The sequence below is a fragment of the Mixophyes fleayi genome, chromosome 8, assembly GCF_038048845.1.
Source record: "Mixophyes fleayi isolate aMixFle1 chromosome 8, aMixFle1.hap1, whole genome shotgun sequence".
Classification (NCBI taxonomy): Eukaryota; Metazoa; Chordata; class Amphibia; order Anura; family Limnodynastidae; genus Mixophyes; species Mixophyes fleayi.
In genome coordinates, this window is record NC_134409.1 from 44,520,966 (window position 1) to 44,539,358 (window position 18,393).

The 18,393-nt window shown below is 39.5% G+C and overlaps 1 protein-coding gene across 4 annotated transcripts in view; it reads right to left on the bottom strand.

The window, feature by feature from the left end:
- The window catches only part of DNM3 (dynamin 3), a 399,791-nt gene that overhangs the window by 279,184 nt on the left and 102,214 nt on the right, over positions 1 to 18,393 (bottom strand). For all 4 annotated transcript variants that reach the window (XM_075182456.1, XM_075182455.1, XM_075182457.1 and 1 more), the window contains exon 14: positions 16,909 to 16,940. In XM_075182456.1, coding sequence (XP_075038557.1) covers positions 16,909 to 16,940 — 32 coding nt within the window. The remainder of the gene's footprint in view (positions 1 to 16,908; positions 16,941 to 18,393) is intronic.

Below are 18,393 nucleotides of genomic sequence, written 5' to 3' on the forward strand. Positions count from 1 at the left end.
GACATCATATTTCCTTATATGCCCTTGTGATCAAATAATACAATGTAGACACCTCGTGTAGAGAAATAAAAACCAACTCTTCTTTTGCCCCTTAAGGGTATACACTCACTAGAACCAAATGATAATCAGGCACATCACGAAGTATCTAGATTTTCCTTTCTGATCCCGATATCCACCATCCGCTTATGTTTGTCCGTTTAAAAAGATAAAAGAAAAGAGCAATGCTCCATAGTGTAAAATCCTCAGACACTTTATTGTAAACATATAAACACACGAGGCCGTCATAAACAAATGACTCCTCACATATATTCTTCCTAAAAAACAAGCTCCTACAGCGAGGATAGGTGGCCTCTTACCCCTTTCCGGAAATCAGTGAGCGTGTTGTTATATCACTCAGCATGGAGTGTCCCGGGCGAAACCCCTGCGATAACCGACTTCCAGAGGAGTAGAGTCTTCACACTTTACAAATCCCCGTTGGAGCGTCTGACGTCACTCACTGCCGACGCGTTTCGATTCAGAAATCTTTATCCAGGCAAGATTTCTGAATCGAAACGCGTCGGCAGTGAGTGACGTCAGACGCTCCAACGGGGATTTGTAAAGTGTGAAGACTCTACTCCTCTGGAAGTCGGTTATCGCAGGGGTTTCGCCCGGGACACTCCATGCTGAGTGATATAACAACACGCTCACTGATTTCCGGAAAGGGGTAAGAGGCCACCTATCCTCGCTGTAGGAGCTTGTTTTTTAGGAAGAATATATGTGAGGAGTCATTTGTTTATGACGGCCTCGTGTGTTTATATGTTTACAATAAAGTGTCTGAGGATTTTACACTATGGAGCATTGCTCTTTTCTTTTATCTTTTTAAACGGACAAACATAAGCGGATGGTGGATATCGGGATCAGAAAGGAAAATCTAGATACTTCGTGATGTGCCTGATTATCATTTGGTTCTAGTGAGTGTATACCCTTAAGGGGCAAAAGAAGAGTTGGTTTTTATTTCTCTACACGAGGTGTCTACATTGTATTATTTGATCACAAGGGCATATAAGGAAATATGATGTCTGTTGTGATTTTTCCGTTATAAAAAATACTTGTTTTAGTAAGTGTACACCCTTAAGGGGATTTTTAGGAATTCTTCTCCACGAGGTGTTCTGATTATTATATCTACACACGGGCTTTAAAGGAGAGTATTATTCCTTTAATAATTATATGGCGAAAACAGGTTGCACTATGTTCGTTTTATATTTGTTTTACATATTCCTTTGATGAGTGAATACAAAGAAGCACACTGAATAAAGAGGATTGGATACACCAAGGATATGAAAATTACCAGAAACTGAAAATATATGGACATTCAATTCTATTTATAATAGCATCTGGATTGTTTACCAATAGCGCCATTTCTGTTCACAATTTTGTTTAGAGTATATTTTGTATAGGCACGTTGAGGGGATTGTGCACTGTGATTTGAAAGGCTGCAATTGGATAGATTGCGCGGAGTATCTGAATATTGTATTGTGTTACTGGCTAATAAGTGACATAAATACCTGCAGTACCCGCTTGAGTACCTGATTGAAATCAGGTGGTGACATTCCCTGCCACAACAGCTACTGTGGTCTGGAATGATCCAAAAGCACATAAATGTAAAACCGCAAAACAATTTAGTCAGTGGTGGTATTACTGTACGGATGCCGATCATAGACCCAAGGTCATTCCAAACAATGGGTAGTTTCCAGAATGACATGCAATAGAACCCTGAAGCCGCATCTTACCTCTGTGTCAGGCATCCCAAAGAGGCTTAAATATGACCTGAAACCATGGTCCTTGCGCCTGGGCTCGTATTGTTCAAGCTGGTGGTGCCGGTGGAGAATCTCCTGAATGGAGTACCACCGTGCTAGAAAGTAGGCCTATATGACACATGCACACAAATAAAAAAATACTAATGTTGGGTGTGTTGATAATAGAAGCTTCAGGGAATAACATTTTCATAATGCATTGTAAACACATGCCCAATAGTCGTCATCATCGTCAATGCATTTTGCACTTGCCCTTTAGCAAAACGAATGCGCCTCCTGACAGGCACTTCTGAATCTAGGTCAGACTTAGTCGCAATTACGTGAACTTACTGGACTTTAGCAATGGTCATATGCTCTCTATCCTCCCCATGCCTGCCACTATAAACATAAGGGGTAATCAGTAAATGCATATTTTACGCCAAAAAATATAGTTACTTTCAACTCTACATGAGGCACCTAGGGGCATATTCAATTGTTAGCGAGTTTCGAAGTTCGAGCGCGTTAAGTAATTTTTTGGCTATTTTTCCTTATTTTCAAGCGCGGAAACTTCTCCTGCAATTCTAATCTTTTTTTTTTTTTTTTTACCGAAACGGTGTTATCGCGCTCCAACCGTTTGTCAATGTTAAAGTATAGGCTGGATGCGAACCCTCAGCGGAAAAAGCTATTCAATTGTTTTTTAACGCTGAGTGTGAAACAGGCAAATCTGCTCCTTGGTCTGCTCAAAGAAATTTTTTTTTTATTAATTTAAGAAAAATATACATTAAACTTAAAAAATAGGTGTAAAAGTTCATAAAAATAACCTAAAAACTGAGAAGTACTTAAAAAAGTGTAATAGTAATTATTAATTTTTTGAAAGTTCCCCCTTTAGAAAAAACCATTAGTGGTGCATGTATTTAAACTTTTTTATATAATTTTTTTTAAGGGGTGGGGGGGGGGGGTGGTTGTGCCTGACCTTAGTCAGCACTCGGTGAAAAGTAGCATGTTATTTTTTTTTTTTAAAAACTAAAATCGTTTGCTCCCCTCTCTTTTTAATCTTAGCCCTAGTGCTGGCAGGCTATTGATGTGTGAGTTAAGATCTTTGAAAAATTTGGCGTAGGGTTCCCATTTTAATTGAACCAGCACTAGGCAAACCAGCCGGGGTGATAGGCACTATAGCAGGGGGGGGGGGGGGGGGGACGCAGTTTGGGTCCCACGGCCATAATGACTAACCACCCACAGACTGTTCAGCGCTGGCCTGGATTCCCTAGGGAGTGTGGTCCGCTGAAAAATGTAAGCGGGCCACCCAGCCCAGTGCCGATAGCACTAGGGCTCTTCCTACTACCCCTGGGCTGTGGGTAGTAGGGTAATAAATGGGGATTTTGTATGAAAAAAAACGCCAAAAAAAAAATTTTGATTTGTGGAACTACATGTCCCAGCCAGCCATGTTGGCCTAAATAGTGTGGGCATGCTGCTACTTGTCTAACTACAAGCACCAGCGTACCCATGGCACCCAGGGCATGTTTGCACTTGTAGAACCACAAGTGCCAACATGCTCTTACACCCACGGCTGGCTGTGATCTGTAGTTCCACAAAGTAAAATGTTAAATAAAAGCACAACACCCTCATTCCAACCACAAATCTTTATTAAAAATAATAAAACCCCAAGAAATACAGTAAACACCCTCATGTATACCATAGATTTTTATTGAAAAAAAACCAAAACAAAATACTCACCATGGACGAAATCCTCAGTTTTATGATGCTTTACCTACACACACTCATTTACGCAAAGTCCAAAAAATTATTGTACCTTCGAAGAAATGTCCGGCTTGCCCACTGTGCCACAAATATTTGTACCTTACAAATGTCCATGCTTGGCCAGTGTTCAAGAAATGTTTGTAAATGGCAAAAAATTTACCTCCTTGTAAAATCTTTTAATCTGCTGTCCAGGGGGGGGGGGAGGCATTGTTGCTTGCAGTGCTGGGGCCCTTCTTGATTGCAGTGTGGGAGCCCATTCTCTTGTGCAGTGCTGGGGCCATTCTTGATTGCAGTGTGGGGGCCCATTCTCTTGTGCAGTGCTGGGGTCATTCTTGATTGCAGTGTGGGGGCCCATTCTCTTGTGCAGTGCTGGGGCCATTCTCGATTGAATTAATTTGCATTAATTTTTTATACTAAAATGACTGCCTTAACCACTCCTCATTTCAAACTCGCTAGGACCAATAATAGAGCGCGAGGGGGTGGATGCAATATTAACAATTGAATTGAGCGGGGATTTTTTTTAAAACGAGCGCTCAAACAGGATAAAAACGAGCGCAGGGTTTTCGTTTTTTTTCGAGCGCGGGATTTTTACCCATCTCGCTAACAATTGAATATGCCCCCTAGTGTCTAAAGCTTTTAAAAACAAATGGACAAGAAATTGAGTGAAGCTTAATTGGCAACTCTCACTTCAAGTTTAATTAGCAAATGTCTCACTGCAGAATTTCTTTTGCATTTATCCGGATCAACACAACTAGAATATAAAAGAGGATGAACTTGAAAGAAATGAATGGATATTCATTCATACATGCATGTGACCAGTTTTATTCATTTAGCAATGGTAAACAATCTGAAATAAACAATCAATTAATTCCACTAAATATTTAGCGGCTTATTTTTCCATCCTGTTAGAACTCCCTTCACTGGGGATTGAACACGCCCACATACACACACACACAGACACATATATGTATTTAGAAATTGTCAGTGTAGGTACCCATCTGCAAGAAGTCACCTTGACATAGATGGGCATCCACAGTAAGATCAAAATGTGGAATAAGAAGCTCATGTTTATTCTAGTTCTATTATAGAGTTTGTATTACTGCAGATTGGGGAGAATGAGGTATCTTTATTAAATGTGCCTACTGTTGAAGTCGTATAATTAGATAAACGAAAGTATATTGGTTTAATATTGGTTTGCCGTGCGTATTGCGAAGCGTACGCCACGTGTTACGTGACGTGGTGCATTCGCACGGTAAAATACGCACGCACACACTCGCATTACAACAGTTAGTTATTTATATCATTTCATATTGGTTCTGTTACACTGTAATTCAGGAGCAGATAGTATTCGGTTTATTATTAGTCTATATATATATATATATATATAGTGATTATATGTACATTGTAGTGTTATTAAAGGTTTAGGTAATAGGAAAGGTGTCATGCCTGATATCATATTGAAGCCCTAATCATCAGCAGCTGTCCGGTGCAATCGGCGAAGAGATCGCACATTGCATACTTTAGTTATTGATATTAGAGAGTAAAACCTTTGTATGATACTGGCTATGAAAAGGAGCAGACCCCCTGGAGAGAAGACCCCCACCTTTGGATTCCTTAGATTGAATCAACCTATTACCTGTCTGGCCTGGACCCACCCAACGTCTGGACCTATAGAAACAATCTACGTCATCTCTATTGTTCACAATGAAACACTGACTGTATATATATTAGTTGCATCTCACTGGGGCCTCAGTCAACTCTGACACAATATTCTATACAGAATATTGTCCATCGGGTCCCGTGGGTGCGCAAGCGAGCGCAAGCGATTGCATTGGTATGTACTTTATCTTTTGGTATTGGCTGTGCTGTACTGTACTTTATCATGATATAATAATGTATTGAATTATTGACTATTTACATCTGTTAAAAATAAATCACTTTGTGCTTTGGACACACATTCAATTGATTGGGCAATGCTTATTTTAAAACGATAGAATTACTTTAATAATTTGGGGGCTCGTGAGCTTTGGAGGTTTCGTTGCCGATGATACGCAAGACCAACGGATTTCGGTTCCTCAACAAAGGGTGGAGACGCGTCATAAACGGGTAAGAACACATTGTGTTCAAAACCTGAATTTTACTCTGTGTTGTGAAACCGAATGTCCGTTTTGCATTATCTAGGGCACGCTAACTAGAACCTAGGGACAAAAGAGAAAACTGTTTCTTTTTTCTGTCATTGTGCGTTTTAACTGTATTGCATTGCTTAGCGTATGTGTATTTCCTGCTGTGCGTACGCAAACTTCCGGTAGATTTGCCACGTGGTTGAACAATTGTTTTGATAGTTATTATACATGCATAGTATAATTACTTGTGAAAGCCTCTGAGACATTATTACTGTTGTTGGGAACTTTTGATTTTCTGCGCAGAAAAGGTGTATAGTGTGTGATGTTGTAACGTAGATACACTGTTTTATTGTTGAGGTGCTCAGTTGCTGTCTGACGAGGCGGATTGCCCAACTGAAGGACGGTATACAGGGCAGGTATACCGAATGCGAAAACGAAGTTTTCGCAAAAGCGCTACCAATAGATCGCAAGGTTTGCTAATAATTAGTATTGGTAGGCAGTGCGATCCGGTCGCACCGTTAGTGCGAATTGGTGAAGCAGCTAGGAGGAATTATACTGGAAAGGCAGGTTGATTGTATCGACTTTGCGCTCCCAGCGATAATAAACTCAGCAGATTTTTGTGGTTTAGCCAGGGTATCGAGGAGCTGATAGCCCTTGGGGCCCACAGTGATATTTCTGTATTAGGGACCCTCGCCAAGGGCGAGAAAAGCGAGTGAACGCGGCTAACAGGAAATACGTTCACCGAGGATTATAGATCTCTAGCGGTGAGTATAGCAACAGAGTTGAAATTATTTAGTGGAAAGAACAGAGCATTGCGGTGTGTCTGTGTTTCACATTTGGCCGGAAGGAACAGAGCATTGCAGTGTGTCTGTGTTCCGGGTAGAAAGTATATTGTGCAACATGGGTGCTAGGCATACGCTAGAGATTACCAATTTACTGCCTAAGGAAGGTCTTATTGAGTCAGCAAGATTTCTCATGTGTGCAAAATATGGTGCATACGCAACTGTGTATTGTGACACGTGGGTCGAAATGACCAAAGATTGTGATAGGCCTTTCCCAACAACAGGGAGTTTTAATGCAGAGGTGCTAAATACCGTAAAAGATAAAGTACGGTTGATTAAGTCAACGAAAGTGAGAAATGCACATAATCATTGTTTAAAATCGTGGCAAATGGAAGGTAACACGTGGCAGAGCAGCGAACGCACAGCGGAAGTGAGTGTAAGGAAAAACACGTGTTCAGCGGAAGTAAGCGTACCGGAAACAAGCATTCCGGAAGTGTGCGTTGCAAAGCGTGGCGAACTGAGCGCAAACACGACCCCGATAAATTCGGTCGGGGCGGGAAGTACAGCCAATACCAAAAATGTAAAAACTGTAACTAGTAACTTGTATGTTGTTTTAAGTAACGTTAAAAGTAATGTTTCAGGACAAAGAAGAGGAACGGTCCCACCAGCAGGGGCAGCTGCTGAAAGTGGTGAGAGTAATGAAAAGGTTAACACAGGGGGAGACATCCATTTTACTGCAGCAGCAATTTCAGCAACTAGTTTCAGTGATTTGGTAGACTTACATCCTGTCTGCACAGCAGCAGTTCCCAATGGGAAAGCAGACAGGAATAGTGATGTTCCCTTAAAACATGTAGCAAAGCATGATCCATGCACTAGGTCTGAAACATTTTCAATTTTGTCTGATTTCCCTGATCCTAGGAAAGATTTGACCAAATGTCAGCAGTTTATTAGATATTATGGTAATGTGTATGAGCCAACTAATAACGATTGGCGAGTATTATTGAAGACCTGTCTTCCTCTCAATACTGACATACAAAAGTTCATTAAGGATTGTATGTTGGAGGAGGATGAATCCTTAACCGAGGATGATAATCAGGACAATATTAGACATATAATCACACAGTTGGCCACATATTTCCCAGTGATAGTGGACTGGAGTAAAATTTTTAGTATCCAGCAAAAAGATAGTGAAAATGCAACAGACTACTTTTGCAGGGCTCTGATGGAGATGGTCAAATATACTGGGTTGCTGTTCACGTTCTAATGGATGGACTCAGGGAAAACTTGAAAAAAAGGGTGCAAACTTCATTACCATACTGGAGAGGAAGTACTGTAAGTGTTCTCAGGGAGTCAGCTATAGAACATGATAGAAGTATGAACAAACAGAAAGAGACACTAAGTGATAGGGTAATGATGATAAGTATCCCAGCACTAGAGGGACTGCACACACGACCACCAGAATACAACCCACATAACAGGAAACCCAGAATAGTGAGATGTTACAATTGCAGAGAAGAAGGACACATTAGGAAAGATTGTAAAAAGGAAGAGAAACAACACGAGTTGAGGAAGTGTTTTCAAGGCAATAAAATAGGACACCTAGCAAAACATTGTGAAGACATGACAGGGACGTGCTTCTACTGCCATAAGAAGGGACACATGAGTAGGAACTGTGTAGAGAGAAGAATGAATACCTGGGTTGGAAATCACATAGACATCCACAAAGGAGGCGTACACTTCTCTCAGAGGTTCCCCTTTAATTGATTGCACACTCTGTAACAACTAATATTCTGGGGGAGAAATATAGCCGACTCTAGAGTTAATCTGTGGTGAGCATTAAGGTGCAAAATGTAGAAAGAAACTTATTTTTTTTAAAGTAATCTTTGTTGATTTTGTTTGTTCGTTTTATGTTGTCACATGTTTGTTTTCCTAAATCGCTAGCCGACGGCAAAGAATAGAAATGTTTGTTTTGTTTGCTGTTTTAAGATAACTATCTTGTTTTTCTTTTCACAGATAAAAGGGACACAAAAGAAGTATAGACAAGTGTTTAAAAGGGGTGAGATAGAGAAATAGAAGAATTACTCTTGAAAGACTAATTAACAATAGACAATTGGAACACTCTTTTGTTTTAGGCTGCAGTGACTCATGATAATTTGTTTGGCTGAGAATCATTATCCAACAATGAAGTATGTACATACTTTGCTCCAAAATATCGTTTTATGTATTTCAGAGAAAATATGAGTCACTAAGAGTACATTTTCACATTTCTCTATTATAAGTTAGAAAAGTCCGTTGAAAAGGTATGTAGTCAATGAGATACCGAGTTCTTAATGAACAAATGACGGACGACACTGGATTGCACTGTTAAGAACCCCTAGTCAAGTATGGGGAGGGGTCATAGTTAGCAAATAGCTAAGGGGAACAGTGGAATGAATACAGCCATTTCCCCATAGAGTCAGAGTCCAATCCAGCTGTCATTTTGTTGTAAAAAAATCTCCCTTTCTACATGTATGTTTGTATTCAAACCTTTGTATTCCCATCATTCATTGCTTTCCTATTTCTCATTCTTTACACAAACGCTAGTCTCTCTCTCTCTCTTTCCCTCTCTCTCTCTCTACCTATCTCTCTCTCTCTCTCTCTACCTCTCTCTCTCTCCCTCTCTCTTTCTCTCTCTCTCTCTGCTCTGGTAGAGATAAAATCAGTCTCAACAATGGGGCTAAAACATATTTTTATGTTTTTACATAAGACAAATTCAGAGATACACACACTAGATTGATATGAGTTACAGAAACAGTCAGGGGTTTTGTTTTCATGTGTATAGAAACTGCTGATTTTAAGCAGAAAGGTTCTGTTGTGGAAATACGATTCATGTGTTATAGATTGCATATCTGTTTTGTTTTTTTGTTTTGGCTCGTGCCTCCTGTACAAAAATGTGCCTTTTTATGGATGCACAAAGGGTGGAGACAGGAGATTGCTAGAGGATAGGCATACAGATATGCATCTCTGTGTAGAACATTGGAGTAGGATTTTTACCACAAGATACGACATAATGTGAAACCCTAGAAAATGTAGAATTTTCATGTTTTATAATTTTCACTGTTAGACAGGCATGTACTGGATACTGTTATAATTGAAGAAAGTGTTATAGAAAGAGACCTCTTTGCCTTTCCCACTTAGTCAAGTAGCTGAATATGAGGTACTGAGAATGACATGTGAGTTGGCAGAGGGAAAATCGATTGATATACATTGGTCTTTAGCATTTTTCTAGTCTAGAGGGCGATGTTGAGGTGACTGAGAAATCGTTTTATAGCAATACCAGCACATGATTAGGACACTACATAGAGGACTTTATACAGTGACACAGTTACCAACTGAAGTAGCTGCTAGTAAGGCCCACACTTACACGCACAACCATACATGGCTGTCACACCAGGGAGAACATAGCTGTCAAATAGACAGCAGGGTTTTATGTGACAGCTAACAAATCTATGTTTTGTTTTGTTTTTCGTTGTATTGTTTTAGTTTTAAGAAAGGTGAACACACACACACGTGCACGCATACACATATTGGTTAATATAGGAAGATTTGTTTTACCTGAAGGATAAACTGTCTGGAAGGTGAAGAGATGTGGTGAGGAGTCTGGTGGACTCTGGAGAGATGGACAAGGTAGACCAATAGAGCCGTCCCATATCCCTCCTGCTGATGGGTTTTCCTCCAGGTAAAACAAATACACGTCATCCAATTACCACCATGCAGGATCCTCAAGTATACACAGGTGTACCAATGAAATATGTCTGGGTAGAGGTGTATTGAAATGTGTCTAATGTATTACTGTATCATACTCAAAGCTTTTGTTATTTAATGTGATAGTCCTAGAGTTATAATAGATGATAGGGGTATTCATGTTATTGATAATAGATGTATAAGGTATGAGTAGTGGTAACAAAGCACATACTTTCAGTTAGCCATAAACCAGTGTGAACATAAAGTAGTGGTACTCGGTAGAATGAATTGAATAGAATAAGAGTTGGAACTTGATTGAAGTGCCACTAGTCCTTTCCCGCTACCAAGAGATCACCCCTGGGCAGACTCCTAACCTGTCAGTTTTTGAAATGTTCTTGACCCCTCGTGAGATGAGATTGTAACTGGGAGGCTAGGTTAGACCTTGAGAGAAGGTAAATAGTGAGACAGCAACAGAGAACGTCCAAAACACTGTTTCCTGAAAGGTCACACTAACTGTCAGGATGTTGGATCAGGAGAGTAAGTTGTGGAGCGGTAATTTCTTAAGCTTAGGTTATTTGCCAGACAGGTACCAGGTGTAGGCTACCAGCCTCACGGCTTCAAGGGTAGCAGAGACACACTGGTGCCCATACCACCCACTGCAGAGGGGCCAACACTCAGAGAAGGGTCCAAGGGCACTCATGAGTTTGTACTGGAAGGCCTCAAATGCAGTTAGTAGCACCTGAGCCAAAGGCTAAGACTGTTGTCCAGCATGAAGTTGTAGTTTTTCCTGTTTTGTGTTCTCTCATTTCACTCTCTTCTCAGGACGGTTAATTCTTTTGATTATTAGCAGGTGACAGAGACTGGTTCAGGTAATGATAAGGAGGTAATGGGGAGGAAGAAGTTAGTAGCATAATCAGTCCAGTCAATTACTCTATTCAATTCAGGGGTAAAGGAAAATTTGGAAACCTTGGAGCTTGGAGAAAGTGCGAGGGGCTATTGTCTGAGTAGCATTACGTCCGTAAGTACGGCGACCCCATGGTTAGAAAAGAGACACACCCAGCGATGCCAGTCCAGTAATATTCGGACTTGAGCAGGCATCCTTGAGAATGATTATCATTCTTGGGAGGGTAAGGTTTTAGACCAAACAAAGTGCTGGGCGTGCTCACACGTGCCTCAGTGATTATATCAAGTAGGATTAGTTCTCTTTCCACTAAATATTCTTGAGGTACCTGAACTATGGGTGGGAGGTCACTAGGGGAAAAAGTAGGACACCTAGGTCCCTTAGTCTGAAGTCTCCCAATGCTTTGCAAGCCGATCACTGCTAAATCTGAGCATTGAGAGACTGGGAAGAACGAACAGACAATAGCCCGCCCACAAGGGTTGATGAAAAGAACTGGTGACATTATTAGATGTGTGTATATTAACGCAAGCTGAAGGAGATTGCATATGACATTATTGATAGACATAGGATGATGCTATTGATGAACATGAAGTGTTTAAATGTATTCTGAGCTTAAAGACATGCGTTGGACAGAAGAACCTGTTAAACTTGAAGAACTGTAGTAGAGAATTCTGTATAGCTGATACACGTTCTACTGTACCATGTACCTTTCCAAATAATGTATTAAGTGTTTTATTGCACCCTTGAAGGGCATACAAAAGGTTATCTCCAAGCTCCAGAAGTGTACAGTTTATAGTAAAAGAAGAAGTCGTTTAGAGGATTAAGACTCTCTCTTATGATAACTTGTTTAGATCTACAAACAGCGTGGACATACACCAAGGGGGATTAAACGTGGTACTGAGATCCTGCTTATAACATCTTTAAGGTGATAGTTTATTGTACTATCAAAGGGTGGACTGTTGAAGTCGTATAATTGGATAAACGAAAGTATATTGGTTTAATATTGGTTTGCCGTGCGTATTGCGAAGCGTACGCCACGTGTTACGTGACGTGGTGCATTCGCACGGCAAAATACGCACGCACACACTCGCATTACAACAGTTAGTTATTTATATCATTTCATATTGGTTCTGTTACACTGTAATTCAGGAGCAGATAGTATTCGGTTTATTATTAGTCTATATATATATATATATATATATATATATATATATATATATATATATATATATATATATATATATATATATATATATATATATATATATATATATATATATATATATATAGTGATTATATGTACATTGTAGTGTTATTAAAGGTTTAGGTAATAGGAAAGGTGTCATGCCTGATATCATATTGAAGCCCTAATCATCAGCAGCTGTCCGGTGCAATCGGCGAAGAGATCGCACATTGCATACTTTAGTTATTGATATTAGAGAGTAAAACCTTTGTATGATACTGGCTATGAAAAGGAGCAGACCCCCTGGAGAGAAGACCCCCACCTTTGGATTCCTTAGATTGAATCAACCTATTACCTGTCTGGCCTGGACCCACCCAACGTCTGGACCTATAGAAACAATCTACGTCATCTCTATTGTTCACAATGAAACACTGACTGTATATATATTAGTTGCATCTCACTGGGGCCTCAGTCAACTCTGACACAATATTCTATACAGAATATTGTCCATCGGGTCCCGTGGGTGCGCAAGCGAGCGCAAGCGATTGCATTGGTATGTACTTTATCTTTTGGTATTGGCTGTGCTGTACTGTACTTTATCATGATATAATAATGTATTGAATTATTGACTATTTACATCTGTTAAAAATAAATCACTTTGTGCTTTGGACACACATTCAATTGATTGGGCAATGCTTATTTTAAAACGATAGAATTACTTTAATACTATTAACTATTTAATGGCAGTGATGGTTGCGGGAAATAGGTATATTTCTGAAATGTAAATACTATTAATTTATTGCTGGAACTGTTTAGGGGGAGGGAAATAGTATTTACATTTAATAAATAAACCTATTATTTTAATGTTGGGTCTGGAGGAAGGCCTAATTATTAATCGTGGGTGCTATTGATTTAACGCCAGGGCTAGTTGTAATTTACTAAATGTACCCATTATTTTTTCCAGATAGGGCCCTCAACATTCCAGGATCCAGACAAGCCGCAACTAAAGAAACCTGCAGCCACAGGTGGTGAAAGTGACAAGAACAGGTAGAAGAGAGCAGGTGAGTCTGTGAAATGTTGTGATTCTAGTAGGCCAATCCCAATATTTTGTGACTGTTTACACTACAATGCAGGGTTTTTTTTCCTGTAGGAGGGTGGCCTAGCGCTTCTCAGCTGGTTGCCACACCCAATGATGCATCACCACGCCCCCAATTGTATGAACACACGCACTAGCACCCTTTTACATTCTCAACTATAAGGGGGCCCCCATGATGTTGTTGTACCGGGGCCCTGAATTCCTCTTGGCAGCCCTGGATAGAACCTGTGTATGTCTGTGAAAATACTGCCAGCAGCAGTGGCTGGTATGTAATGTGTTGTCAGTTCATAAGTACTGTGCAGGAAATATGGCAGAAAGATAAGTAACTTTAAAGCGCTCAGACCTTGAATGGGCCGTAGCTGCGTGCGTTTGAGTTCGCACGTCCCAACTCTATATTGTATACGGCATAATGCCCCTTCCCTGCCCCATTCACTCCCCAAAATCGTAGGCTGAAGTAAGTGTCCTTTGTGTTTGAAGATGGAGTGGACAGGGCTGCGTTCACGGCCGTATATCTGGTGATTTTGCGTTAAATACAGTCAAAATCAGCAGATACGTTCCTTGATGAATCAAGCCCAGTGTTTCTAAAGCCAATCACTGTGTACATTTTTATTAATCCTCATCATATGGCCCAGATAAAATCAGCTGTCATTGAATCAAAATGCTTCTCTGTTTACAAGTGCAGAATAAAGAAACTTTAAAGACTTTATTAACAGCAGGGAGGAATTTTGTTGCCAATCGATTCATGCTTTGGCAAATTTTCTAGATACAAGATTCAAAGTACTAAATGCTAGTGATCATAACATTGCTACTGCATTTTACAAAAACATACAAATAGGATTTGATGTTTGAAATGAATACCGAACATTTTCGGGTCTTTGGTTCAGGAATACCGCCTGGGATACTGGAACGCATACCTTCTTGCAACATTGTGGCAAGGCCTTTATCTTCTTCCTCACATGAAATGAGCTGGTCTATGTTTGCAAATACCCATGCCAAATATTAAGACATAGAATAACACATCCAAGCATACACAAGTTTGTCTCAATCCAACCTTCAGTTTTCAGAAGTTCAAAAAAGATTGCCTGCACGGGGTACAGTGGTTAGCATTCGTGCCTTACAACGCTGGGTCATGGGTTCTATTCCTATTAGGGCACTATCTGTGTGGAGCATGTATGTTTTGGGGTGGGATTCGTTTGGGTGCTATGGTTTCCTCCCAATGCCCAAACACATACTAATAGGTTAATTTTAGTATTTATTGGTAGAAAATTAAGATTGTAAGCTTCAATGCAGGAGCAGGCACTGATGTGAATAGTTAAACATTCTCTGTAAAGAGCTGCATATTATGCTGGTGAAAATGAATAGGCAGAGACTGCTGTTTAGGGGTAGCTATTTGACCGATCAGACAAATTGTCAAGATGTACAATGATTTTAATAAGCCATTTCCCATTATTTACATAATAATTTTTGCAATAGGTAATATAGTTTCTTGTGCAGCTTTTAACTCCATTTGTAACAAAAATTAAAATCAAATATTTTTCTCATGTATTGAAAATTTCAGGACATTTTACATTTAGTTTTCACTCAGAGATGAAAAAGTATTCCTATTTAAACTGATTCATACCAAAAAATTAAATCATGAAGGGACAAAGATCCTCCTTAACCAATTAGTAACTTAAACCTAAAAGCAATTAACATATTTTATAAAATTACTTTCATTTTTTACTTTATAGTGATGAACATTTCAAGAGATGTTAGACATGCATAGGAAATTACAAAAGTTTAGCAGTTTCAAAGTAGTATACAAGTGAAATTGGAATTCCAGCAAATTAGAAGTGATTAAAATTTTAACTGCAAATTTTCACTATTATGTAACATTGGTATATTCGTTGTGAAAGGCAAAACTAAAACATAACTATATTAATCCACAAAATAAATTTTTAGTGATGAAAAAGAATTATTGATTATTTAAAGATATAAACAAGAATCAAAGTGGCTTAAAATTTAGTGCTCAGAATATAAATATGTATAATTAAACTCTTGACAATGTTTAATGTGGCAAGAAATAAATGACTATTCATCATTGCAGTACAACAGTGTCACAGACAAAAAAGAACTTGAGGTCAAACTTCTTATTCTGTGGATTTAAAAATTGGTCTTGCATGTGAAGTTACTTCATAGGTGTCCTCTTATTAAGCTGCAATACAGTGGATCTCAACTATATCACAATGGAAGCATACAGTATTTATCCCCTATCCCTAAAAAAGCATTTTATCAAACCTCATGTTGTGGGGACCAGCCTCAGGGTCTATTTCTGGGACAATCTTGGACATACATGCCTTGTTCATCTTATCACTACTTTCTGCCCATAGCCAATCCACTACATTTTGGAAGTATACAAGTATGGCAGCCAATTGTACAATTTGGCAGATTATTGTGCCGTAATCCAGTGATCCTAACTTTCTGTCTGCTTAGCTCCCGTGTATAGACTTTGGCTTTATATGGCGATGCTTCTGGCTCCGACTCCTCTTACATGTACAACTACCGGGTCTGGTTCTTATGTCTCCGATTACACTTTTGAATTTCGCTTCTGCTTACAGTTACAGAGATCCACTCTTTTTTACCATCAGCAAACAGGTTTGTTACAATGAGTTGCTTGGTAAGGAGATTCTTTTTTGGATGGGGGAGCTTTACTTAAAATTTCCTAGTAAGTTTTGACTACTTTAGCTAAAATAAAAAAAGGATCAATGGTCTCTGTCATTGCATTCTGTGAATGTTGAAGACTGCAAACAAGGACTTGAGTAACAAAGCAAAGAATGATTTGTTGGAATGTCCTTTGGGGTCTAATTAAGATTTTTGTTTATAACTGTGATGGTTTTTTATTCATTATTTAATGTAATTGTTGTTTGTTCATTTTTTTAAATGTGTTATGTGTGGCTCTCTAGCATAACTGCAAGTGCCAACGTGCCTGAGACTTTTTCTAACCATCCACTAGCTAGAAGACAGTTCCCTATAACCTTCAGGGGGGATAGCAAAACCTCCCTAAGGGCATGGGTTCATTTAATAGTACCTGATCACTACATTGCTCTGTATATGCAGCACACCACCCACCCAAAGCATGAGGGAAGGGCTAGAAAAGACCACTTTTGGGTCCCTCCTGGAGCAAGGGGACCTGAGATTAAAACTTCCAGCACTAGCCCACTGGCATATTTTCAAATCTGTAGTTAATGTTATTATGTCTTTATTCTACACTTGATGAAGGTACACACAATAAGATCAGTTTAGTAAGAGGCTCAGATTTGGCAGGTTTGCATACCAACCATTTCTCTTACTCATTTACTGAAAATAGCTGGGGTTCAACTCACCTGAAGTCACTTTTTGCTTTACGATCTCAGGGCTTTTAGTTTATTAGTAAAAACTACAATAACTAGTGAAAAAGAGTAATGAAAGATAGCAGTAAAAGTTGCTACTTAGTAAGAGGACACCAATATGTCAATCTCTCATACTATCATTCCACTTTGATTGCTGCATATACCTAGTGAAATGGTCTCTAAAAGAAGCACATTTACTTACTTTAAACAAGTAGAAGACATTTTGCTTAATTCCTAAAGCAATAAAACCAAAATATAAGTCAAATAAATATGTAAAAACAAATGAAACAAGAAAAAAACCTCAAGAATAATAATGCTGCAAGGGTGTTTTATACTGCTTTTGTTATGTTCTGTTTTTGATAAATGAGAGAATGCATGACTGGTTTCTGTGAAGAAGCACAGATACAACGCTTAATGGATTTTTTTACAAAATTTGTTAAAAACCATAGATGAAAATAGATTATACTCTAATTTCTTCCATCTTCATAGAGCTCAGAGATGTGCATCAAACCTGGAATGTGGCTAAAGCACACTTAAACAGAGGTGTAGAACTTGAGGTCTGAACCCAAGTTCAATCGGGCTACAGCTTGGGAGGAGCTTAGAATTTAAAAGGCTTGTTTCTTGTGCATGGGGCAATCCATGCAGAATAAGCTGGTCGATAAAATATAGAGCTGTGTTAGAATAGAGCTAGAGATCACCAAGGAAGAATTTGAGTTTTGTTAATATTGACTAATATTACCACCCTGACATAAAACAGAAGGCTATATATCAGAAATAAACTGGATCATTATATTGGAGGTGTCAGTGTCACAAGGGGTGTCATCTGGGATGCTTAGGGAAACCAAGTTCTGATTCCAACCCAATCAAACAGACAAAATGAAGGAGATGTTAAAGGGCCTGTTGTAAGTAACTGTTACACAGCAAGCACAAGTGTTACAAGTAGCTACTGCTCAGACAGAGACTACTAGTTTCATGCCTGGCACTTTGAGAGAGTGAAACTAGTTAGGCCACAGTTGTGTGGTTTAACTAAACTCCTTAAGAAGGGGCTCCAACTTGAAATTAATTCACCAACACAAATCTTAATAGATTGTTCCACCCGAGGTCTGGACAGGGTTCTTCAGAGATGGGTTATGCAAAGCAACCCACAAACGATTAATGAAGTCACCACAATTTTGCAGAGACTTGGAGCTATACTAGGCAGACAAAAAATACTGGACTTCCCAACTAAGCCACCAACACATCCCAAAAGCGAGTGTAGATGACCCAAACGACCCTTCAGCAGAGTGCGCCAAGACCGAAAGATCGACAGCAAGGAAAAAAAGTGCGCTATGAACCCAGCTGCAGTAGTAGCCGCCATAGTTCCAAAATTGCCATACCCTCTTATATTAGGATATGATTTTCCACTCTTGCCGGAGGAAGTTATAGACCAGAAAGCCCTCCTAGAGGAAATGCCCTGTTGGGAGGCTAAAGTGGGGGATGGCCTGGATATGTTAAAAGAGGGGTGTGCAAACACCAAGGGAACCAAACCTGGAGCAGTATGTAGGCTGAACGCAATAGAGGTTAGCACCTGTAGTGCAACAACATCTAAAAGGCAGAAATTTGACAGTCCAGCAGTGCTCTGCTCCTTTCCAGGGGAGTTTTGTTAGTAACATAAGCAAGAGAGCAAACTCTTTGCTCACTGGCAAGT